At 37.9% G+C, this 23699-nt stretch overlaps 3 protein-coding genes and 1 non-coding gene across 8 annotated transcripts; 1 reads left to right on the forward strand and 3 right to left on the reverse strand.

Moving 5' to 3' along the window:
* Positions 1-3091: 3091 nt before the first annotated feature.
* On the reverse strand, positions 3092-3197 carry LOC148297805 (small nucleolar RNA R71). The gene has a single exon (XR_015833254.1). It is a non-coding gene; the product is annotated as a small nucleolar RNA R71 (small nucleolar RNA).
* An 8283-nt stretch (positions 3198-11480) lies between these two features.
* LOC110746390 (cysteine-rich receptor-like protein kinase 2) lies at positions 11481-15337 on the forward strand. Of its 4 annotated transcripts, none has more exons than XM_021946607.2 (8): positions 11481-11794; positions 12134-13279; positions 13370-13483; positions 13593-13732; positions 13855-14065; positions 14163-14397; positions 14503-14658; positions 14760-14953. In XM_021946607.2, exons 2-8 carry the CDS (start codon positions 12520-12522, stop codon positions 14812-14814), a joined length of 1671 nt encoding a protein of 556 aa, XP_021802299.2. In that variant the 5' UTR covers positions 11481-11794; positions 12134-12519; the 3' UTR covers positions 14815-14953. The 4 variants fall into 4 exon arrangements, with proteins under 4 accessions (XP_021802299.2, XP_021802296.2, XP_021802298.2 ...); XM_021946604.2 differs by having other exon boundaries at positions 11496-11794; positions 14503-14653; positions 14760-15337; XM_021946606.2 differs by having other exon boundaries at positions 11496-11794; positions 12351-13279; positions 14503-14653; positions 14760-15337.
* Positions 15338-15449: 112 nt separating this feature from the next.
* On the reverse strand, positions 15450-17220 carry MENG (S-adenosyl-L-methionine-dependent methyltransferases superfamily protein). Of its 2 annotated transcripts, none has more exons than XM_088255654.1 (8): positions 17028-17218; positions 16871-16935; positions 16680-16770; positions 16483-16571; positions 16259-16392; positions 16105-16166; positions 15901-16000; positions 15450-15646 (listed from the first exon to the last, which is right to left on the reverse strand). In XM_088255654.1, exons 1-8 carry the CDS (start codon positions 17157-17159, stop codon positions 15546-15548), a joined length of 774 nt encoding a protein of 257 aa, XP_088111780.1. In that variant the 5' UTR covers positions 17160-17218; the 3' UTR covers positions 15450-15545. The 2 variants fall into 2 exon arrangements, with proteins under 2 accessions (XP_088111780.1, XP_088111783.1); XM_088255657.1 differs by having other exon boundaries at positions 15634-15752; positions 17028-17220.
* Positions 17221-17663: 443 nt separating this feature from the next.
* KNAT6 (homeobox protein knotted-1-like 6) lies at positions 17664-23575 on the reverse strand. Its single transcript, XM_021954014.2, has 5 exons — positions 22993-23575; positions 22614-22781; positions 22297-22444; positions 18182-18420; positions 17664-18088 (listed from the first exon to the last, which is right to left on the reverse strand). The coding sequence occupies exons 1-5, from the start codon at positions 23344-23346 to the stop codon at positions 17930-17932; spliced, it is 1068 nt and encodes a 355-aa protein (XP_021809706.2). The 5' UTR covers positions 23347-23575; the 3' UTR covers positions 17664-17929.
* Positions 23576-23699: the final 124 nt, after the last annotated feature.

A 23699-nucleotide genomic window follows, 5' to 3' on the forward strand; every position in this document is an offset into this window, starting at 1 on the left:
TAATCTAGTGAGTGTAAAAATTTGACAAATTGAGCAAGAGTGATAAAGATGTTGTGGTGTGTAAAAATTATGAGAGATATGATGGATATTTATAGGGAGAATTGAGTTGCAAATCTATTTATTTATAAAATTAAAAAAATAAAATAAAAAGATACAATGGCCGTTTATATCCGTTGGAATATAGCCGTTGGACATAAATTTTCCAGTTTATTTCCGTTGGAATAGAGCTGTTGACAGAGCTTTGTAAATTTGGTTAATGTGGGCCAACATGCAAATGAACAACCAAATTTAAGGCAAGTATGCCTTGTACATTCGCAGGCAAGTGAGAAATAGCACAAAAGTGGGCTGCAGTTTTTTCAATTGGTGGGTCCCACTCGGTTTCAAGGGCTTCAACCAAGCTCATACATTTAGCTACTACTCCGGTTGGGCTTTAAGTTTTAGAGCCCCAAATTTGCACCATTGGGGATGCCTTTTTAAAGAGAGTTTGTATATATTGGAGCTTTGTGGAGGTTGAGCCCCAAATAGAGCCCCTGTTGGGGATGGCCTAATGTAAGCCTAGAAAACACAAGAGACTAGATTCCCAAATGTTTGATAGGTTTTTGGGCATATACGACCGAAAAAACCAAAAAGTTTTGCGGCATATTATGGACCTTTCCGCTGTTTGTTTGGGCTATGGGTATTCTTGATAAGAATCAGCAATGCCTTGCTAGGCCCAACTAGTTTTGCTTCTACATTAACCCATTGATAAGTCCATAAAATTACATATTTATTCTTTATGCTTAGTTTTTGTAGGAGAATTTGATTTTAAAAGGACTTATTACTTTATTTTCTCAATTTTCAGCTTTCTAGAGCAAGTAATTTATTTTCAACGGAAATACAACTTTTTGGTGGAGTTTTAGTACGAGACCAATTGGAGATAAAAGCTAAGATCTTGAAGATAATTGTGGAATTTTTCTAGAATTTTGAGAGCATTCTCTGAAGTTAAGTCAGCATAAAATGCAATCCCGTCAAAACTGTGCTGCTATGGAAGAATGACTATTTGAAGACTTTCCTGATTTTTCCTCAAGATGTGCGATATATGGATGGAAAGATAAGACAAAAATCTACAATTTACATATTTTTCCCAAATTTTCTTGGAGGAGAAACAACCCCAAACGTACATGCAAAGTAACTGATGTGTTATCCCAGTCCAAGTAGGAAGAGGAGTCAATTACTTACCCATTTTGGATTTATGTTTTAATTAGGTTTTTCTTTATTGTTGGGCTGCTGTAAGAGCCCAGCTAGGGTAAGAATAGACATGGAGTGTTTTATTTAAGCATGAGAAACAACTCCTTTCAGGGAGACACAAAGACTAGGAGAAATTGGAGACACTGGAAGAGTACCCCAATTGGCTAAGTTTTACTGTTTCTTCCTTATGTTTTTGTTTATGTCGAATTCTATGATTATGTGTAACTAATTTTCTTTTGCTAGGGCATGATGTAGCCCTAGTATGATAATCTAGTTTTCTTATTTTACCTATCTATTGATTGCCGTTTGATGTTGGATTCTTAATCACTGTGCTTAATAACTTGGTTGATTATATTGATGCTTGATCACCATCTAGACTTTTAATTGAGTTAATCGGATGCAAATTAGAGTAAATACCATACTTAATTTGAGGCTTGCTTCTTGTGATTAGGATTTGTAATTCGTCTAGGGTAAATACCATACTCCTAGGGTTTACATGCTTGTTCGAGGTTTTCACTGATCTTAATGAGTTTCTATGTGTTGATATTTGACCTAAATACCATAGGTAAATTGCATGTAGGAAATATACGAGTTAGCCTAAATACTATAGGTAATTCATGAAAAAGGAAAACTAAGCGGCGACATCAAATGGTTAGTAAATAGGTAGGTGAATAAGAGGCTAGATCGGATTACTAGTGGTGATTCATTGTCCTAGTGCTTTTATCAATTTGAATTTCTCATCCTTGTGTTTCGTGACTTTCTACTTATTTTGTCTTTTAATTTCGTTGTTAATTAAATCATTCTTAAAACCCCTTTTGTGTTTACGTGAGTATGCTACGTGTTTAATTTCTTGTTTATATAATTAGAGTAGTTAAAGTATTTTGTGAAGGAAATTAGGTTAGACTAATTGGAAGTTGAACTCAATCCTCGTGGGAACGACCTCGTATTTGCTATACTATATTACAATTGACCTTGTGCACTTGCGAGTATAATTTGTGTTTAGACTAATCTTTATAATCTCCATTTTTCAGGTTGTCTAAAATTCACAACAAGTTTTTGGCACTGTTGCCGAGGATTGGCTTCGTCAACTACAATTTAGTTCAAACTTAATTTCGCTTTTCAGTTTTTATTTTATTTTACTAAATTTCAATTTATTTATTTATTTATTAATAGTTAATTTTCGTTCTCTTAGTTTTTATTTATTTTTATTTATTTTTTAATTTATTGGAAAATTTCATATTATTGGAATTGACTTGTGTTTCTTGTTTGTCTTGTTTATTAGGTTCGGCTTAGTGTATGACTGGAAGACGCTCTCAAGGTCAAGACCTCATACCGTGTGATCCTGAGATTGAAAGAACAGTTAGGAAACGAAAAGACAAATCCACTCACTCACTGGAACATCAAGAATACGGAGGTTCCGTTGAAAATATAAACGAGAAGAGTGACAAGAACATTGGGGAACAACAATTAGCGCAAGAGGAAGCAATGGAACGAGCACAACCTGCTCGAGCTATGAAAGACTACTCCATCCCAACTCTTTCCAACACTCCATCATGTATTGTAGTACCAGAAGTTGAAGCAAATTCATTTGAACTCAAGTCTGGAATGATTCACTTGTTACCATCTTTCTATGCCAAGTCGAACGAAGATCCTGACATGCATATTCGAGAATTTTTCGACATTTGTGGCACCATCAAGATCCTAAATGTCTCTGATGAAGTGGTTAGGCTGAAACTGTTCCCGTTTTCATTAAAGGATAGAGCCAAAGCTTGGCTTCACTCACTGCTAGCTGAATCCATTAATTCATGGGAGGGATTAGCTCAAAAATTTCTCCAGAAATTCTTCCCTGCGCAGAAAACGAATCATCTTAGAAGAGACATCATGCATTTTGCTCAAAGAGAGCATGAGCCATTCTATGAAGCTTGGGAGAGATTTAAAGAGTAGCTGCAAAAATGCCCTCATCATGGCATTATTGATTGGATGCAGATGCACTTCTTTTATGAAGGACTTACGACTGCAAACAAACGAATGGTTGACCCTGCATGTGGAGGGGCATTGATGGAGAAGACACCTCAAGAAGTGTTTGATCAATTTGATTTACTTGCCAATAATAATCAACAATGGGGTAGTGAGCGAACAAAGAAGGCATGAGTTCATGAAGTTGACACCAACACTGCGGTTGCTGCTCAAATTTCAAGCCTTGAGAAAAAACTTGAAACTCTTATGCGTGCTGTGATTCCACCTTCCCCACAACAAGTTTTTGCCCTTTGTTCTGACCCAACTCATCCAATGGAGCTTTGTCCATCTACTACTCGAGGTTCTGAGCAAGTTCTCCAAGTTAATTCGTTTCAGCGACCTCGGAATGATCCATATTCGAACACCTATAATCAGGGGTGGCGTAACCACCCAAATTTTTCATGGAGCAACCAGCAACAAAAAGCTAGTTCTAGCCATCCCTTCCAGCAGCAAATGCAGCCTTCGAGTGAGCCTGAGAAACCAACGTTGGAGGATTTAATCACTTGGTTTGTACAGAATTCTCAACAAAATCAGAATACTATGCAAGCGTCCATCACTAAGTTAGAAACTCAAGTAGGTCAGCTGGCTACTATTGTGCATGAGAGGGTGCAAGGTAAATTCCCAAGCCAACCCCAAATTAATCCTCGAAATGTTGAGCACGTCAAGTCTATTAGAACTCTGAGAAGTGGCAAGTCATATGATAGACGAGAAGAAGCCACGACAAGTGCTGGAATAGAAGATAAAGGTAGAGAAGAAATTAAATGACTACTTCCAACACCTACCCAAGGCAAACCATGCGATTTTGAAAGAACCTCTAATAATGATCAAATCGCCCCTGTCAAAGAAAGGATTTATGTTCCCCTACTTCCGTTTCCAGCAGCCGAACGAGTCCATAAACAAAAGAAAGATTAAATGGACATTTTGGAGATGTTCAAAAAGGTCCATATCAATATTCCATTGCTGGACACCGTCAAACAATTTCCCTCTTATGCAAAATTTTTGAAGGATGCATGTACAAACAAGAGGAAATTCGCAGCTCATGAAAAAGTGATGTTAACTTAAGAGTGCAGTGCAGTGTTGCTCAAGAAATTGCCTCCAAAACTAAAGGACCTAGGGAGTTTTACAATTCCTTGTATTATTGGTGATTTTCAATTTGATAAAGCATTTTTAGATTTAGGCTCAAGCATTAACCTTATGCCTTTGTCTATTTTTCAGCGATTAGGTATTGGAGAGCTTAAGAGTACTTCCGTTTCTCTTCAACTTGCGGACAGATCAGTCACATATACTAAAGGAATCATTGAAGATGTGTTTATCAAAGTGAAGTAGTTTGTGTTACCGGCTGATTTCCTGATTCTTGACATAGAGGAAGACCACGACATCCCACTCTCGCTAGGCTGTCCCTTCCTTGCTACTGCTGGTACATTGATTGATGTGCAATAAGGAACTTTAACTTTGAGAGTTCAAGGTGAATCCATTAAGTTTAAGGTGTTCGAGGCTGTTAAAAAACCCGAGGACTTGGAAGAGTGCAGCCACATAGATCTCCTTGACCCAATTGTACATGTCAACTACTTGGAAAACACCTCTACGAATGTCTTGAAAGCCAAGTCGCCACCCCCTCCATACATGAAACGCATGCGCACTTCTATTGGGCATGCCAGAATTTATCAATGTTTTATCAATAGCTTTTCCAAGATGAGCCAACTCTTGTGGCATCTCCTTGCCAAGGATCACACCAAGACATTGCAAGACAAGGCTATTGTTTGCAAGGAGTTTGGACAGCAGCCCAATCACTTCATGGAAGAAGTAGCATTCTTTGCTACTTCTACACCACCATAGACATTCGAAAAGTCTAACTCATGACTATAAAGAAGCGCTTCTTGGGACGCAACCCAAGCATTCTTAACTTTTGTTTTCGCTTTTGTTTTTAGTTTTAGTTTTTGTTAAGTTTTGCATCATCAAACACAGGATTTTGTGTTCCAAAGAAAAAATTTCGCATTTTTCTAGACCTAGGATGTTTGCAGCACGTTTCAGATGTGTTACAGTAATTTTTTGGTCAGTGCTTGAAGTTAAATGCCAGAAAATAGCAAAATAGCTTAGTAGGTTCTTATTTTGGTCAAAATCAAAATTTCTGCCAAATGTCTTTTTTGTTGTTTTTCAGGTCAATCTAAAGCCACTGATGTGTTTAGAATGGTTATTATGATGTTTTGGACCAGGTTTGAGGGTCTCCGGTGGCCTACATCATGTTTTAGGACGATTTGAAGCTCAAAAAAGGACCTAAAACACAAAAAAAGGCAATTGCTGTTTTGCCCAAAATTTGAAGATTTTTCGTCACCAAAGAGGTTTTAGCAGCGATGTTCATCACATTTTTCGTCGCTAAAAGTCGGATTTCCAGATTTTTATGATTACATATCCAGCTCAAATTCGTTCCAATTTCATTGCATTCCGAGACTTTTAGGAGCTATTACGGGTCTGTTGACATTCCAAGAAGCAAGTTGTGGGTGTTTAAGTTCGTCGCATTGTCTATTCTCTCTCACTTCGACATATTCTACGCTTTGCTCATCCATACACCTACACAAACCCGGGAAGTTCTCACACCCTCTCTCTCTCTTTAATTGATTTTGCATGACTTAGTTTTCTTTGTTTTAAACATTGAGGACAATGTTTGTTTTAAGTTGTGGGTGATTGAGTTCTTTGGTTTCATAATGTATGCAGCAGCCCTTTGTCTTTGTTTCAAATTCTGTTCTTGTCCGCTGTTGTTTTTGTATTTTGGCCCGCGGTATGTTCTTTGTTTTTTTCGTTCTGAATCCAACCATATAAAGAACGTGAACTTTGGCCAAGTATTTTGTGAGATACGTGTAATTTTTTGCACCTGGGTCAGAACTGCAATTTTGTTTATTGATTTTCAATTCCTTTCAACTTTTAGTTTTTATTTTGTTTTTCTCTAAAAGAAAAAAAAATCTAAAAAATGTCATAAAACCCAAAAATATTTTCTTTTACTTTGAGTCTTGTTTTTATTTGTTTGTGGTAGTCACTTCCCAATTCTATGATGAGATTGAATTTTATTTGCAATTAACTTTCAAGAAATGTTGAGCATGACAATAATTCTTTACATTATCTTTGTGTTAGCCTTATTTTTGTGATTAGACTTGGGAAATCCTTATGCACATAGCCACATTAATATGAGTTTCGATTGGGGATTTCACATGTTTTAAATGGCGAAATAATGTATGAAATTTTCGCTCTTTCATTATTTCATTGACTAATCTGTCTTCCTCTAGAATTTTCTGAGTCATTTAATATGAAAATTACATAAAGAAAGAGCGGAAATTCTATACATTTGTTGTGTTCATTTTTACACATGATTTATCATGTTATTCACCCATTATTTTGAGTTAGTTCTTGACTTTTTATAGCTTTTTATTTCTTTTTGTGTTTTCATAGATTTTAACTTGGTTAGAATGAAAATGAGCTAAAAGTGCATTATTGGTTATAAATTCTGTTTTTGTTCATTTTTGTAGGTCAACTACTTGGCCTTGGATTAGCATGGTCCGTTGCTCGGATGAGATGAAGATCTTCATGAAACTTGTTCCAATGGATGTTAACTACAACATATCCAAATTTGAGCTCAATTGGACAAGTATATCCCATCCAACCGATCCTACATGTTACAACAGCTCTGGAAATTTGTCTTGGGCCAGTTTTACCTCCATAATGTTATGTTGATTCTTCTTGTTACCATACCATTTGGTAACAAGAAATTACTTTGATTGAGTGTAATTTCTGAGACAAAGAGCATCTTTGTGAAGACAAAAACTCATCATGGCAAGGAGACAAGGAGGAAACAAAGTCAAAAGTACCATGATGAAAGGAGGAGAGAGATGAGAGCATAGAGAAGGCATCTTCCTTTAGGCAATTGACTTGGGCAGATTGTAAGAAGGAGGAACGCATCATTCATTCAGATTTGGCAGAGATTTTAAGAGCTAGAGAGAGCTAGAAGGAGGAGAGCAAGGAGCAACCAAGGAGGGGGGAGAATGGCATAACAATTGGAGAGAACCTTGGGGAGCCTTGAGGCAAGGATCCAAGGGGTTGAAGATGCAATTCTCGTTCCCCTCTTTGTTCTTAGTTTCTTTCATTTTATTTGTTTCTTGTAATTTCTTAGTTTCAATGTAACTTCTTATTTTTCTAGGGCTTAGGTTGAAGCCCTAAACATGATTACACTTTTGTTTTGATGCTTTAAGTGTGAATTTATAGATATTGTTGATGAATTCCTATTCACTAAAATAATCTATCCTTGATGTATGTTCTTCTTTGATTGATCACCTTTGAAAGCATGCTTCTTGAGGTTGTTGGGATTGTGTGAATTCTTCATATTTTCCTAAGTAACAAATGGATGAAGTAAGAACCATCCATGTGAATTGGTTTCTTGAATGCCTAATGTAAACACCATGCTATTAGGATTCTTGTGATGTTCATATTCTCTTTGAACTTAATGGGTTTTCCTTGTAATTGAATCGAAGTACTAATCACACCTAGGTTCGGTTATGGGGAGGGCACGAGTATTGTAGCACTAACCCTGCACTCTACTTATTTTAGAGAGAATCATGCATCTTGAGCCACTAAACCCGGTCTTGATTGCGAACATCTTTATCAACACGTTTAGAGTTCATCACTTGAGTATTCACGAACTTGAGTAGGATTGTTTAGGGTGGATTCTGAAACCCTAGTGTTTGTTACTTTGTACTTTCACACTTTGATAACTCATCTCTGCCATTCTCATTTAAATTTAAATTTCATTTACTTTCATGCATTAGAAATAGGTCACTAAAATCAACAAAATCCCCCCCCCCCCCTTGTGTGTGTGTGTGTGTGTGTGTGTTTGAAACATTGTGTTCTTCTTTGAATTCTGTTTATTTCCGTAACTGTTTTTGACTTTTGGTCCGCGTTGTGTTCTTTTTTTTTCTGTGCTGAATCCAACCATATAAAGAACTTGAAATTTGGACAAACGGTTGGAAAGTTATAGGTCAAAAACTGGACAGAGGTCGAAGCTGAAAAACAGAGAAACGAATCTGTCCAAATGGTGATAAAAGGGTGATAGAAAGTGTTGTTTGTGTTTTTCTTTGGTTTCTTGTTTTGTTTCTTTTCTTTTACCTTTATTTACTCATTTTTAGTTTCCAATTTGTATTGTGCTTTTGTGGTGTGTTAAATAAGTGTTCTTTACGTACTCAAATTAGAACTTGTAGGAAGCCGACAGTTCTTCGTGGGATAAACCACGTACTTACATAATCTATACATCAATAGATTCGTGCACTTGCGGGTATTTTTAATTGGTTGTTTGCACATTAATTTGTGTCAGTTAACAATACAACAACATTATTTCATTGACTAATCTGTCCTCCTCTAGAATTTTCTTCGTCGTTTAATATGAAAATTACATAAAGAAAGAGAGGAAATTTCATACATTATTTCATTGACTAATCTCTCTTCCTCTAGAATTTTCTTCGTCGTTTAATATGAAAATTACATAAAGAAAGAGCAAAAATTTCATACATTATTTCATTGACTAATCTCTCTTCCTCTAGAATTTTCTTCGTCGTTTAATATGAAAATTACATAGAGAAAGAACGGAAATTCCATACATTATTTCATTGACTAATCTGTCTTCCCCTAGAATTTTCTTCATCATTTAATATGAAAATTACATAGAGAAAGAATGGAAATTCCATACATTATTTCATTGACTAATCTGTCTTCCTTTTTGTTTGTTCCCCCAATACACGATAGGAACTCATACACATCAATAAGTTCAGACATAATAGAAAATTGACAGACCAGTTAAGGAAAGTCAGTGTGCATATGAAGAAGTGAGAAATGTAAAAATTTCCACATGAGAAAGAACTAATTATTTGCGTTTGTTTCATTGAATGATGGGGAATGATAGCAAACCTTCTCTCCAATCTTCTCTTTTGGACCTTCTCCCTTTTCCTCATGACATATACTTAAAATAATGACATTAATACATCAAACAAACCACCTTTTGTTTTCCAAGTTTACCCTTATTAAATGTATTGTCCTTCAATTTATCCAAATTTTTTTTACAACTCTCTTACCATATGTAAAAAATTAAAAAATTAAAAAATTATGTTTTTAAAAAGAAAATGTCTATTTTTTTTAGAGGAAAAACGTTTTTTTTTTTTGTTAAAAAAAAACCCAATAATGACCTTTAAAAAATCCACAAAAGATATATCCTTTTTATATTCAGACAAAATACGTCCTTCTAAGGAAGTCTGTTTTAAAAGGAAGTTCATTGATTGCATTTTCAAACCATTAATTTGGTAAGTCTGATTATTGATTTTTTTTTTTTTTCTAAACCATTAATTAGGTAAGTCTTATTTGTTGGCGTTTTTCAAAAAAGAAAACAAAAAACTAATGTTTTTCCTTATTTAATTTTTTAACAAGTTGATAAGAAAGTTGTAACAAATTTGGATAATAAATTTAAGGAAACATTAAAATCAATACAAGAATAAGGGTAAATTTGGAAACAAATGTTATCTTATTTGATGCATTAACTACATTGTTTTTAGTGTAAGAAAAATGACACATGTCATGAGGAAAAGAGAGAATGTCCAAAAGAGAAGGTTGGAGAGAAGCTTACTAGCATTCCCGAGAAGATTGGAGAGAAGGTTGCTAGCATTCCCCTTCTATTTGTTTCCTTCAAGAGAGATGATGAGCAAGTTCAAGTGATGTAGGAGCTGAAACAGTCAAATTGCAATCAAATTTTGTGTACCCTGTATATGTTTTACAACATCGGTAGAGCAGAATGTCCTATATATGTAAAATGTGCTGTAAAGAAATATTTGGGAGTATATATATTAATAATATTACCATGCAGGCAGAAGTTACCAAAGTAATCCTCTGTTTTTCTTCATATATATATTTCTTCTCCTATGCGGATGTTCGAACATTATTACCGTGTGGATGCCATTGTAAACAGGGGAAAAAAGCAACGAGATGAAGTAGAAAATACATGGTGTCCGCACGATAATAACGTCCGGACGTCCACATTGGAGAAAATCTATATATATATAATTGGCTTGATCAATATTTTCAAGCGGCGGTGAGAATTTTAATGAAACAACCGTACTAAAGTCAAAATAAAGAAAAGTAACCTAAAGAACAATAGATGCCAGCTTTGGTTTAATTATAAGCACATGGAGAAGCAGCAGCAGCTCTACCGTTTTCAAGCAACGCGTTGCACTTTTTCTTTGTAAAACACAATTTGGTGTACAATGTCATTTGTCTGATATACAAAAGACTCCTTCAAACATACATATTTTCAGGGTTGATCACGGAAACAAAAGAAGAAAATTTAAAATAACAAATGGGAGGGCTCGCAACATTTTAAATGTGCAGTGTTGGTTGCGCACTTGCCCTTCAGGCAACAGAGAATGAATTGAAACAACACCTAGTTGCTATTTTCTTTTTCTTTTAAAATAACAATTGTAACAACAACAACAACACCAACAATCACAACAAATATTATTAACAACATTAATTCTTCCCCACTTGGACATTGTTTATCACTTATAAGACTGAGAGATCCACCATGGGATCAATGGGAACAGACGACCTCATGGCAGCCATGGAAATGGCTTGGAGGTCCATGGTTTCTCTTGGCAGCCATGGGAGATGACCCCATGGAGAAGAAGATGCAAGCTGCTAGGGAGAAGAAATAGGGAGGAAGAAGAAAGAGAGAGAAAGGGGGAGGGAGAAGAAGACAGTGGTTGAGAGGGAGAAGAAAAGAGAGAGAGGGGGAGGAAGAAGAAGAAGAAGACTGAGAGGAGAAGAAAAAAGCCGACACAAATTTTTTTTTTTATAAGGAAGATATTTGTTGGGATTTTTTAAATATTTTTTTAATTCTGTTGGGTAGACCTATAAATACTAAAAGTATACATAAATAGCATAAAGATTACACTTACCATAGTGGTCCTTGAATTGAAAAGGATATCATGGATCCGCCGCCACTGATTGAGAGTGTATGTTATTGAATGGTCATCTGTTGAATGTTATTCTAGCAACTGTTGGTTGTTTGCAATGGTCAAAAACAAAACACAAAACACAAAAAACTTTGAATATTTATTCTAAAGTGTACCGCCAGTACCTACCTACAAACCATTTTGTAAATTTTCCAAGATAAAGCCTCAAACAGGAAATTCCCACCGGATTTTGGAGCATTCAACTCCTAATAGTCAAAGGCACCCAAGTTTTACAAGAGAGAGAGAGATAGCTACGTCGTTTATGTAGCTGTTGGATGGATTTTCAGTCCAAGACCGCGTCGTTTCCACTTTGTCCCCTCCTCAGTCTTTAGTCTTTGCTTCTCAGGTTTCAATTCAACTTGAACAAATTTAGACGAAAATCTTTCATCTCTCTAGACTCTACTTTCTGTCCCTCACTCTTGACTTGTGACAAAAATTGCCCTTCTATCTGTTTCGCTTAGCTTCATCTCTCCCGGAACTCCAAGTTTCAGCTCACCGATCCAATGCAACAACAAAAGGTATGTACACATATATGTATGTGTTGTTTTTGGAAATCCATTTTCATGGATTCAAAGCTATCATTTTTTTCGCCTTTCAATGGAGCGATACGAAATCCTTGATACTTTGGTATATTTCCATCTGTAATTATACTTTACTTACAGTTCATGCAGTTTGTTGAATCCCAGTTCCAGTGTCTTCAACATAGTTTTCTGTTTACTTTACATTAATTAGACATTCAATTTAAGGATATATATATAGTTCATATATAGTTTGTGCTGGTCTCTGTTTTTCTCTTCTTCCCTTTTCTTTTGTGCCATAATAACCGATGCTGCTTAACATCTTGCCCTTCTGTTCAGTCACCTGAGACCGGTATAGAAAGTCAGCAGTTTAGACGTTGACCGTTAGCCGTTGATGGCAACGGTGTGCTGGCTGGCGGTCATGGTGGGAATGGGGGTCACATCTTGTTGGACATTTATTTGTGTAGGTTAGCTGAGCTCAGAGAGCTGTGGTGCTCTCAAGCATCACGTTCCCTCTATAATTGAAGGGGGCTGATAGAAACGTTTCATCTTCCAGAATTGGCTGTGAAAGTGTGAACCCAGATAAAAACTTTGGAGCTGCGACAATTTTATGGTGACAGATCCAATCCAAGAGACCTGCCCTTTTGCCCAATTGTCAAACAGCTTCATATAAAGTGGATGGAGGTAGCTGCCCATTAACTCAGAGTTCCCATTTCATCTCAAAAATGAAGAAATGCAACATCTCAGTCATTTCCCAACATCTTCTTCTCCTGAAGATCCTGCTGTTACTAGGAATGGCTCTAGGAGATCCAAGAACCGAGACGGTCCAAATCATGTGCAGCAACCAACGGGAGCATAACACAACTGTGTTTGTTCCAAACTTTGTGAGCACAATGGAAAACGTCAGTGAACAAATGCGAACTTCTGGTTTTGGAGTGGCAAGGAATGGTTCAGGCCCTGACACCAACTATGGCCTAGCTCAATGCTATGGTGATCTTTCTCTTCTAGACTGTGTGCTATGCTACACTCAGGCACGTACGGTGATTCCCCAATGCTATCCTTACAATGGGGGTCGGATTTACCTAGACGGTTGCTTCATGAGGTTCAATAACTACACGTTTTATGAGGAGTTTAGAGGATCAGACGACAGGGTCGTGTGCGGGAACACAACGAGGAAGAGTATGGCGTTCGAAGAATCAGCAAGGCAGGTTGTGCAGCGTGCAGTTGAATCTGCTCCAAGCAATGGAGGGTATGCAAGGGGTGAGGTGAGTGTTAGTGGGACAGCAAACGAATCAGCTTATGTGTTGGCTGATTGCTGGAGAACTTTGGATGAGAACTCTTGCAGGCAATGTCTGGAAAATGCATCTGTATCAATGTTGGGATGCTTGCCTTGGTCTGAGGGGAGAGCATTATACACAGGGTGCTTCATGAGGTACTCAGATAGAGATTTTCTCAACAAGGAAGTGGGGAATGGAAGTTCTAGAGGTAAAAGGGGATGCTGCCCTTTTTTCTTGACCTGTTATAGCGAAAAGTTTGGCTTGATCATGATAAATTTTACATTGATGACTTTTGCAGGTACCATAATTGTGATAATAGTCTCAGTTATCAGCTCCTTGGTGATTTTGGTAGTTGGAGTAGCTATTGGATTTTATATCTGGAAGCACATATATATACAAAAGAAACGCAGAGGTTAAAAAAAAGGCTTTTCCCATAAGTTATTGCTTCCAGAAAGTAAATTTATTGGACATGAAGGTCAACCCCCAACTCTATTCTCTCATGAGCGTTGGTAATTCTGCAGGATCAAATGATGCAGAAAAGTGGGCAAAAACCCTCAATGACAGCAGCTTAAACTTCAAGTACTCAACAATTGAAAAGGCCACGGGATCTTTCGACATTGCCAACAAGCTTGGACAAGGAGGTTTTGGAACAATTTATAAGGTACCTTATCTCCCTTCTTTAATCCTATATCTTTCAATGCCTCTCTCTCTCTCTCACTGGAACAGAACATATCTAGGATTATCAAACACATGGTCAGAAACTAAGTGGTTTTCTCCTTGCAGGGAGTTCTGGCTGATGGGAGAGAGATTGCTGTGAAGAGGCTTTTCTTTAACAACAGACACAGAGCAGCAGATTTCTATAATGAAATCAACATTATAAGCAGCGTGGAACACAAAAACTTGGTCAGGCTGTTGGGTTGTAGTTGCGCAGGACCCGAAAGCCTTCTTGTCTATGAATACCTGCCCAACAGGAGTCTTGACTGCTTTATCTTCGGTAATTTCATAACTTCTATGTTATTTAAACCAGTCTTAATGACGTGATATTTCATGCAATGCATGTTATCTTAAATTTTTTCAACAAATTTGAACAGATCAAGAAAGAGGTAAAACACTAAACTGGGACAAGAGATATGAGATCATTGTTGGGACAGCAGAAGGCTTAGTCCACCTTCACGACAACTCGAAAACAAGGATCATTCACAGAGACATAAAATCCAGCAACATCCTTTTGGATTCAAGGCTTCGCGCTAAGATTGCAGATTTCGGGTTGGCTAGGTCTTTCGAGGAAGATAAGAGCCACATCAGCACAGCCATTGCAGGAACATTGTAAACATATATACATACAAACTCATTTTGGAATTGTCTTGGTGAACACAAACATATCACACCACGAAAAACGTTTAGCTTACTGGTTTTTGTCATTAATCTCAGGGGATACATGGCGCCAGAGTACCTAGCCCATGGCCAGCTGACAGAGAAGGTAGATGTCTACAGTTTTGGCGTGCTTATATTGGAGATAGTCACTGGAAGGCAGAACAACAGGAGCAAATCTGCAGAGTACTCAGACAGCATAGTCACAATTGTAAAGTTCGCAATAAATTCTTCAATTTTTTTTTTCCAATAATAAAACAATTTGGATTTTATCCTCGTACTTACTTTGTCGCTCCTGTGTTTATTTGGCTAAACAGACTTGGAAGCACTTTCAAGCAGGGACTACAGAGGAACTATATGACTCAAATTTAATGCTGCAGAATTGCAATGACTATGTTAAGGATGAGATACTGAGAGTGGTGCAAATAGGACTTCTATGCACCCAAGAGAGTCCCTCTTTACGACCCAAAATGTCAAAGGCACTGCAGATGCTAACAAAGAAGGAGCAGCACCTTCCTGCACCTGCCAATCCACCTTTTATAGATGAAAAGACCTTGGAACTGAATGACACCGGCGATGACCTGGGTTACCCTCTAAATGCAGATGGTGCTTCTTCAGTTGCTAGTGCCTCACATAGTTCTTTCTATCCCAGGTGACCACAAGAGATGGAAAAGAAAGGTTTCTCAAAATTCCAGAGTCACACTTCGTTTTTCCAGTGAAGGAGCCCAGGAATCTCAAGTAACAACTTGGCCCTGCTCAGCTCAATAGGAAGACACATCTAATGACAGGGCATATTTTGAGCCACTGTGATAAATTGCAAAGTGGCATTCGAGGATTTGTAGATACACCAAGAATGGTTGAGCCAAACTTTTAAATATAGAAATTTTTTTTCTCATTTTTCAGAACCATGCAGTATATGGTCAATATTATCATTCTCACTTGTTAGAAGTAAAATTGATCATTAGTAATGCTCTTAAAGATTGTTATTCACAGCTATGAGAGAATAATTGAAAGGAAATGTTCAAGTCCAACATCATTCTTCTCTACCAAAGGCACATGTTTCATGTTCAACAAAACACAATCTGAAAGATAATACACAAGATTTAACGGGTGGCTACTAAGTTCCCCATGAGGCTTCCACCAATCTCATAATATCTGGCATTGGAAAACCCTACATCTAAAGCCAGCTCTTCCAACTCCTTACCTGTATTCAGAGAGAACTTTTAATCAACAAACTAGTACCTTTCCTTATCCATCTTATTAAGCCAATGCACAAAGGCCTCCAAATTTTGCCAAGGCATTCAAATTCACTACATTTGAAGATGGAATATATAAACGCAGTAGTACAAAGAGAGCTTTAAACTATCAAAACAACTTCAGTGCAGGTGCCTTAAAACTAATAGGTAACCAAAATTAAGAGCAAAAAGCATGATGCTGTGTTGATCAAGATGAATGCACCTGTCAGAAATTCCCTGATTGAACTCTTTAAGTATTTGTAATCCTCTGCAAGGCCAAAGCCAGAAGCCACAGGTACAACAACATTGTCAATCATCAATTCCTAGCAAAGGTTGAAACATCCAGCACTCTCAGTTTGTCATGTTGCTAACAATACAAAAACATTGACCAAATTATCACAAACTCAAAATTTCTGGCTATGAATACCTGAGTAAAGGCAATAACTGGATTGGTGCTGTTATTAAAGTCAAGGATAGATACTCTTGAGCCTGTAAACACCAGCAAGAATGAGAAACAGTAAACCACAACCAACAACTACAATGCGAGAGAGAGAGAGAGAGAGAGAGAGAGAGAATGGAACCTGCTTTTGAAACTCTAAACATTTCCTGCATGGCCTTATGTTTGTCTACTACATTTCTCAGACCATAACCCATAGTGATGGCATCAAAGTGACCATCAGAAAATGGCAAATCAATTGCATCACCTTCAACCCACCTAAGATGCAATGCATAACATGATTGATCATCCTGAATTCAAGTTCAAAACTTTTTTAGTTGATTGACCACTAGATTTACCAGTGCTCACTCAATGTTCGTGTAGAAGGCTTTTGACATCAACTTTTGCCGCGAAGAAGCAACTGATAACTGCTCTTTCGAGAAATCGAGACCAATCACCTGCCAGCGTTCAAATTACAATCTCAGTCTTAAAAATCAGCTCAGATTCATGGAAAAAGCACCAAACTTTGGTAACATCAATTGTATGACAAACAACAATGAACAAACCTTGCCACTGGACCCAACTTTCTCAGACAAGAGAAACGCCAAATCCCCACTTCCACAGCACAAATCCAACACTCTGTCTCCCTTTTTTGCTCTGTCCCAAAAAGAATTTCTCTTAAAAAAATGGAACTTCAGATAACCAAATATCAAAAAATACCAACTGAGCCCAAAAAATATATATATTTGAATTTTACCCACTCCAGGACACTGCCATTCTTTTCCATATTCGGTGCTGACCCAAGCTCAGCAAATCATTCAACTAAAAGAAAAGGAGAAAAATATCAAGACCCATTAACTATTTACAAAGAAAAGCGACACTGCAACTTGAAGTAAAATGAGCAAAAGCTTTACGTTATCGTAGACAGGGGCAATGCGGTTGAAGAGCGACTGGCGCTCGGTCGAGGATCGGACCGGACTGCGTCTGAACCGGGAACTGGATGGACCGGTTGAGAGTGGAAGAAGATGAAGCTGAAGCGAAGCCATGTCAGCTATCCGTTTCTCCTTCGCTGACACATGTAAAACAGAGATAGAGCCGTTTTGTGAGACTCAATGATCGGACCAGAGAGTCGCAATCTAGTACATGATGGGCCATCGTTTCTACTGTAAGCCCAATACAGTGAACAATCTGCGCTAGCCCAATAGTGATGCTTGGACTCAAATTTATGTTCGCAACTTGATGAAGTAACGTATTATATCAAGTTCCGGTCGGATTTTTTACCCAACTCTTATCAAAACTACTATGGTGTTCAAATTTGCCCTACTTTATGAAAAATAAATAATAAAGTGATATTCTGAAGGGAAGATCAAAACTCGGGTGCAAAAGGGTGGACACACTTTCTTGGCAACTGGTCTAACCCACGTATGCAATGCCCTACTCGTTAACTGGCCTATTTTAATTCATCCAATGAAAAAAATGAAATGATGTCACATCAGTTGGAATACAAGCTGGCCCGGCTAGAATGTACCAGCTCTGTTTGCGAGTATGAGTGATAGCAAAGACTATGTAAGCATTTCATTCATTACCAACAGTGGTAAAATTCCATAGTATAAATGGAAGCAAATTACAATAATTTTTACCCTCTATTGATCTTGGAGAGAATGGGGTAGAGTTAATCAACCAATGTCAATGTCAGTAAAGTTTGCATTTTTCCAGATCATGTACATGAAGGCAGAGCATGCGCAGCACAAAGCACAAAACAAATTTTGCAGGAGATGAAGCATTTGGGAGAATGTACATGCAATGCAAGAGCACCTCAGTCATCTGTGAAAAATGGACCAGAAATATTATCCATCACTGCAAATTGCATATTCTCAGATGGTCTCCAATGGCGCTTGCGCTGATTGATAAACCAGTTGTTGATTTGCCTCTGATCTAGCCCCGTCGATTCAGCCAGCGCAATCTTGTCAGCCTCCTGGATGAGAGATTCATGCAAAAGGGTTAGCATATATTTTGATTTGTCGAAAATGTATGTTGAGAAAAAAGAGAGATGTATAAATTTTTGCACCGTTGGGTATGGCCATTTATAATGAACACTCCACCAATCAAACAACGTTTGCCTTGCTTCTTTTGGTAGCTTTCCTTTCTTCTTCTTCTTGGAGAATTCAAGCTTCAAGGTGCCAATGTGACTGCCAAACCTACGCATAAGCCGGTCCTTGAGATCTCGATCTTCACCCCTTTGTTGAGCTTCCTGAACTTCTATTTCGCCTCCGCTGAAATCCTCATCCGATGACGCACCACCTTCATCTGATCAACAACATTCCATTGCAAATGTTCTTCAGAAAGATTGGATATAACATATATATATATACCATGATGGATGGGCAAAAATGCTGATTTGATTTTATGAAAATAATTGAAATTGTCCTAACTTCAACATTTTGCGTGATTTCTTGTTCTCATATCAAAATATTCCTGTCTAACTTGGCAAACTTTAGAAAAGCGCATATAAATTCAAGTTTACCCCGCAACACATGCATAAAACTTGGGAACAAGGATTCATACTTAATAGAAAAAAAATAAACTTAAATTAAAAAATTAAAATCCCCAAATTAAGTTAATTGGAAACGGAAAAAAGGGTTGGACCCACACCAAGAACAAAGCTTTCAAAGGCAACTAGGTCAAGACTCTAGACCATAGAGTAGTATAGGGCAGGTGGCTAGAGGAGGAGGGCAGCCATTGTTATCAGACACAGAATGTGTGGTAGTATTTCATTGTCAGCCGGATGGAGACTAGAAGAGAGAGAGAGAGAGGTGTGTGTCAGGAACTGAGAGTGGACAAGACGGGTGGGGACGTCAATCAAATCAAAACTGACATACACAGCATCCCAACCCACCATATTATAACCCTCCCTCCCTCCCTCTCCCTCCTGACGGAGAAACACCCTACCCTAATAAACAGTGGTGGGGGGTTTAACGATCCGTGGGGTCCCAATTACAAAGGACACGTACCCTACAAAATTAGGTTCCTGTACCATCTAGTGTAAAAATACATCCTAAATTCGCATAATGAGTTAAGAAACCGTGCATTGGATAGGATAGTAGGGGCCAATATGCATATACATGCATGACTCAGAGGCTCGGTTCTTTCTTGCTCAAATTAACACACAAATTATTAATAATGAAGAAGAAAAGAAGAGAACAGGATTGAATTGGGGGGACCCAGTGCAAGAGGCAAAGGTCCACAGAGTGAAGAGTGAAGAGTGAAGAGTGAAGAGTGAAGGGCGAAAGAGAGAGAGAGAGAGAGAGACACGTGTGAAGCAATAATGAAAGGCCATAAGACCCCACAGCCCATGGAAATTACACGCACTTAGCACAAGTAGCAGTGGCCACAATGCCCAGAAGAAGCTCATGAGAGAGAGAGAGAGAGAGAGAGAGGGAGTCCATAAAAGCTGCTAACAGCGTAAACTACGGGAGTCCATGTGAATGAATGAATGAATGTGTGGAGGGGAGAGAACTTCGACCACCCGCTTTACCCGGGCTTTTCTTTTCCATTATAGTTTTCTTCCTTCCATACCAGACCAGTAGTATTTAAAACCCTCTACCCATTATGCCCCCATCACCACTTTCACCAAATAAAATATAAAACCTTGGGAAAAGTCTCGGTTGTATGATAATCTCAGTTACCGTTCAACACAAGAATGCGCAGCGTCGCTGTGCACGGAAGATAAAAGCCTAGCTATATCTCAAGAAATGTCACGTCCATAATCGCACTGAAATAACAAGCCTATTCACTTCTCCATGAATTCTGCCTATATAACTTACTAAATTTTATGTTCTACTTGTAAACTCAACACTTGAAATCCATTACAACAGGGATTTTATTATATAAAGAGAAATTAAGAAAACAGATATGAAGAGAAAAAAAAAGAAAAATGAATTAATGCAGATAGTATTGAAAAAGGAGCAAACAAGACTTTACATAATGCAGGCAGGCCAACCAGATAGGCACCTAAACCATCCATCCAAGCACGTGAACATATGCTTAAAGAATGAAGTGATATGCAGCAGTGAGAGCACGAGGCCAAATAAGCACACTGGAAAGGCATTATGTACTTTGATACAATATAAAAAAACAACAAAAGCAAGTAACAGCAGGTTTTCTGTGATTAAGAGATGCCTAAATACACAAATCTTTGCTCAAATAAACAATTACATTATCAACAAATCCGATTTGAACTTCTACATCTTGTTTTTGGGTATCTATTAAAATAGATAGGTGCTTAGAAAGAGAAGAAAGTTCACAAGACACAGTGCATGATATGGACTCACGTGATTACTAAGATTCCTATGTACTAATTCACTTTTGTTCCTAATGATCATGGCCTAGGGAGGGCCAGACTTGAAGTACACATAGCTTTGATTCTATTCTACTTTCTTATTTCCAAGATAAGTTTGGCTGCGATGCCAAGAACCAGCCAGATAGCTACTAATAGGACAATTTCCGATGTGCACATATCACCACTCATGTTGTGTTGGAACTTGAGAATCAATAATTTATACAAGCAGCAAATATACCGTCTTCTTTAAATATAGAGAACCATTTCCTCCATTTAAGGCTAAAACTAGTTTGCAAAGGCCCCACTAGACCGTGTATTGGTTTGGAGCAATTACTCCTCAAGAAAAGTTCTGGGTTTCAAGTCCTAGCAGCATCCGTATAGTGTGTGTGAGCTTAGTTTGTTACCGCCACTCTCAATAGAAAAGTTCCTTAAAAAAGACTAAAACTAGTTCAAAAACAAACTCTAACCAGAAAGTGCATGGTGGCATTGCATTTCATTTTTCCAGTAAGAATCAATTCGAAAACTTTTTCCTTTGTCATCCTATTTGTCATGGAAACAAAGAAGCTACGACTCTTATCAGCTAGAAGACCAACAAATTTAAGGGAATGAATGCATATAATGATGCCAAGTTCCACACAACTTCTCATGAACAATACTTTGTTACATTCCCCAAAACAATTATGCTACGAGTCTCCCGACCCACACTGATACATGCATCTGAAAATGTTGGTCTAAATGCACTCATTTTAATGTCAAAATCAGAAATTGCAACATCCATTTATACATTGATGTCGGCACATCAAAAAAGACATATTTTACTCAAAAAAGAGGAACTTGAATGTCATCTATATCATAAATTCTTGTGACAGAAATAACCGCAAACGAAGGACGGTGTATAAAAATGTAAAGGAAGCCTTCAAACTTTATTAACATGCAGACACTAGGACAAATAAACTCCTAGTGTGAAGTTGATAATTAGCCTAGATCATTTTATACTTGGAAGTACATGAACATGTGTGGAGAAAGGAAAGGAAAGGAAAGGAAAAGGAAACTTTTTTCACTCGATGAATAGGGAGTGATACAGATAATGAGCATCCGAAGAGTACTAGCAAGCTAGCTCAGGAGAGCCAATTAATGGCCGCTGTATGAAACAATCAAACAACTATTTGAGATGTCATCACTGCAGATCTTTGAAACGTCAAAATCAGAATCTCTGAAACAAAAAAGCGAAGCTTTTACTTTGCAAGCCGGTTCTTCTATGGCGCATTTGGGGAGAAAATGAAAAAGATAAAAAGGAGAAAGAGGAAACAAACACAACAAACAAAGAGGTTGGACTTTGATAACACACAGACAAACACATAAAAAAACACATAGAGAGAGGGAGAGAGAGAGAGAGAGAAGGCAGGCATTTGATAAGAGATAACATATAAAGCATTTGCCGATTACAGTTCCGAGGAAGAGCTAGCACTAATAAAGTTTGGAAAATATATGTGGGTTTTTATAATTGAAGAAGGAAGAGTCTCTTTCAGTTGTGGATAGAGATACTAGGGTTTTTTTTTTCGGGTGGGTATTTGTTTGTGTCATTATTGGCATACGATCAGAAACTTTCGTTTGTTTCGTGCTTCTCAATTTGTGGGCCGTTCGAATGAGAGAGAGAGAGAGAGAGAGAGAGAGAGAGAGAGAGAGAGAGAGAGAGAGAAGTATCAAGTATTATCACCGAAGGTAGGTAAGTAAGGGTAAGACTAGGAAACCAGTGGCTGCAATATTTCGTGCGTTTTATGTTCATCATGCTAACACGAGCCAAATCAAGCTACAACTATCGTGAGAGAGAGAGAGAGACTAACCGGAGAGGGTTCTAATGGAGGAGGCGTGAGCAGATGAAGTGCAGAGATTGCTAAGTTGCAGTTCAATCTTGTTCAAGAAAGTGGTGGCTTCATCAAAAGGTCTTGAGAGATCTGATTTGTATTTCACCAACATCTCGCAGTAGGTTTCCTAAATATATATAAACAAACCCAAATTAATTAAAGGACAAAACTTAGCCAAACTTAGCCAGAAAAATAGATCAGTAGCAATCTAACACCAATTAAATTATAAAGTAAAAGAGAGAGAGAGAGAGAGAGAGAGAGAGAGAGAGAGAGAGTGAGGGGGGGACCAATAATACCATGAACTCGTCGAGCTCGGGATCGGCTCCTAAATACGTGGAGGGCATAGAAGAATTAGAATTACAAGAGCCTCGCTGCTGCTGCTGCTGCTGCTGCTTATAGTTACAAAAGTCGTTCTCTCGGCGGATTTCGTCTAAGAAACTCGCGATTTCCGGAGGCGCCCCTACCTACATAAAAAAACATTTACAAAAGTTAAATTCATTTGCACCTCCTGACTGTCATCGAAGAAGCTAAGAAGAACACTGTCCGAGGCTGACACTAAAATTTCTTTATTTTGAAACAAACAAAGAAAACTGAAACAGAAAACTCAGACTACATATTATTTGTAGAAATTTAATGATGTTATTTTTTGGTGGGCGTAGGTTTTGAAAAGTTCACCTTCTGGCACTCAATATAAGCGTGAATGAGCCTAGGGTAAGTGGGGTGCGAAGCAATTTTGGCTTTGATGGCGCCAAACACGTCTTCCTCGCGTTGAAATTCCGGCGTGATTGTTGGTGAAGCTGCCTCCGACATGGCCGAGTACAGTACCACGTCGTCCGATCCGAACATCGGGAGCCGATGATGATGATGCTCCCCACGGAAGGCTCCGGATGAGACGAGCAGGCTCTGGTAATCCAACGGTAGGATCAGATTTTCCGGCGTCATCAGCGCCCTGTCTTCGTACTCCGCCGTTGATTGAAAACCCTTGTCCGCGTACTCCGCCGTTGATTGCAATCCGTACATTTCCTCCATCCAATTCAAATGGCACACAACAAAAGTTTTTCTTCTTCTTCTTCTTTCTTTCTTTCTATATGTCTTCTTCTAGTTCTAGCTACAGCTATAGGGGAAAAATAAAATAAAATAAAATAAAAGGCAGTATATTTGTTTATTTCTATTCATCTTGAAATTTTAACCACAAATTTTTTAACTGAGAGAACATTTGCTGGAAGTGGAGTAGGAGAGGGTAACTGGGAGTGTTCTTGGGGAGTGTGCTTGTCGCCCAACTAACAAAGAGAAGAGGTGATATGTGATATATGATTTGATATGATAATAGCTCCTTCCTTTTTCATCTTTTTCCTTTTACACTGTGTTGTTATTTTAAAAAT

Source organism: Prunus avium, chromosome 1 (genome assembly GCF_965620075.1).
Source record: "Prunus avium chromosome 1, drPruAviu1.hap1.1, whole genome shotgun sequence".
In the NCBI taxonomy this organism is placed as follows: domain Eukaryota; kingdom Viridiplantae; phylum Streptophyta; class Magnoliopsida; order Rosales; family Rosaceae; genus Prunus; species Prunus avium.

Coding starts and splice junctions, on each gene's coding strand:
- KNAT6 (XM_021954014.2), bottom strand. CDS start 23,346: ATGGAGGAAATGTACGGATTGCAATCAACGGCGGAGTACGCGGACAAG. Junction 22,445..22,613: donor CCGAGCTCGACGAGTTCATG/GTATTATTGGTC, acceptor ATATATATTTAG/GAAACCTACTGCGAGATGTT. Junction 18,089..18,181: donor ATAAATGGCCATACCCAACG/GTGCAAAAATTT, acceptor TCTCTCATCCAG/GAGGCTGACAAGATTGCGCT.
- LOC110746390 (XM_021946604.2), top strand. CDS start 12,520: ATGAAGAAATGCAACATCTCAGTCATTTCCCAACATCTTCTTCTCCTG. Junction 13,280..13,369: donor GGGGAATGGAAGTTCTAGAG/GTAAAAGGGGAT, acceptor TGACTTTTGCAG/GTACCATAATTGTGATAATA. Junction 14,654..14,759: donor CAGACAGCATAGTCACAATT/GTAAAGTTCGCA, acceptor TTGGCTAAACAG/ACTTGGAAGCACTTTCAAGC.
- MENG (XM_088255654.1), bottom strand. CDS start 17,159: ATGGCTTCGCTTCAGCTTCATCTTCTTCCACTCTCAACCGGTCCATCC. Junction 16,771..16,870: donor ATGGCAGTGTCCTGGAGTGG/GTAAAATTCAAA, acceptor TTTTTGGGACAG/AGCAAAAAAGGGAGACAGAG. Junction 16,572..16,679: donor AAGTTGGGTCCAGTGGCAAG/GTTTGTTCATTG, acceptor GAACGCTGGCAG/GTGATTGGTCTCGATTTCTC.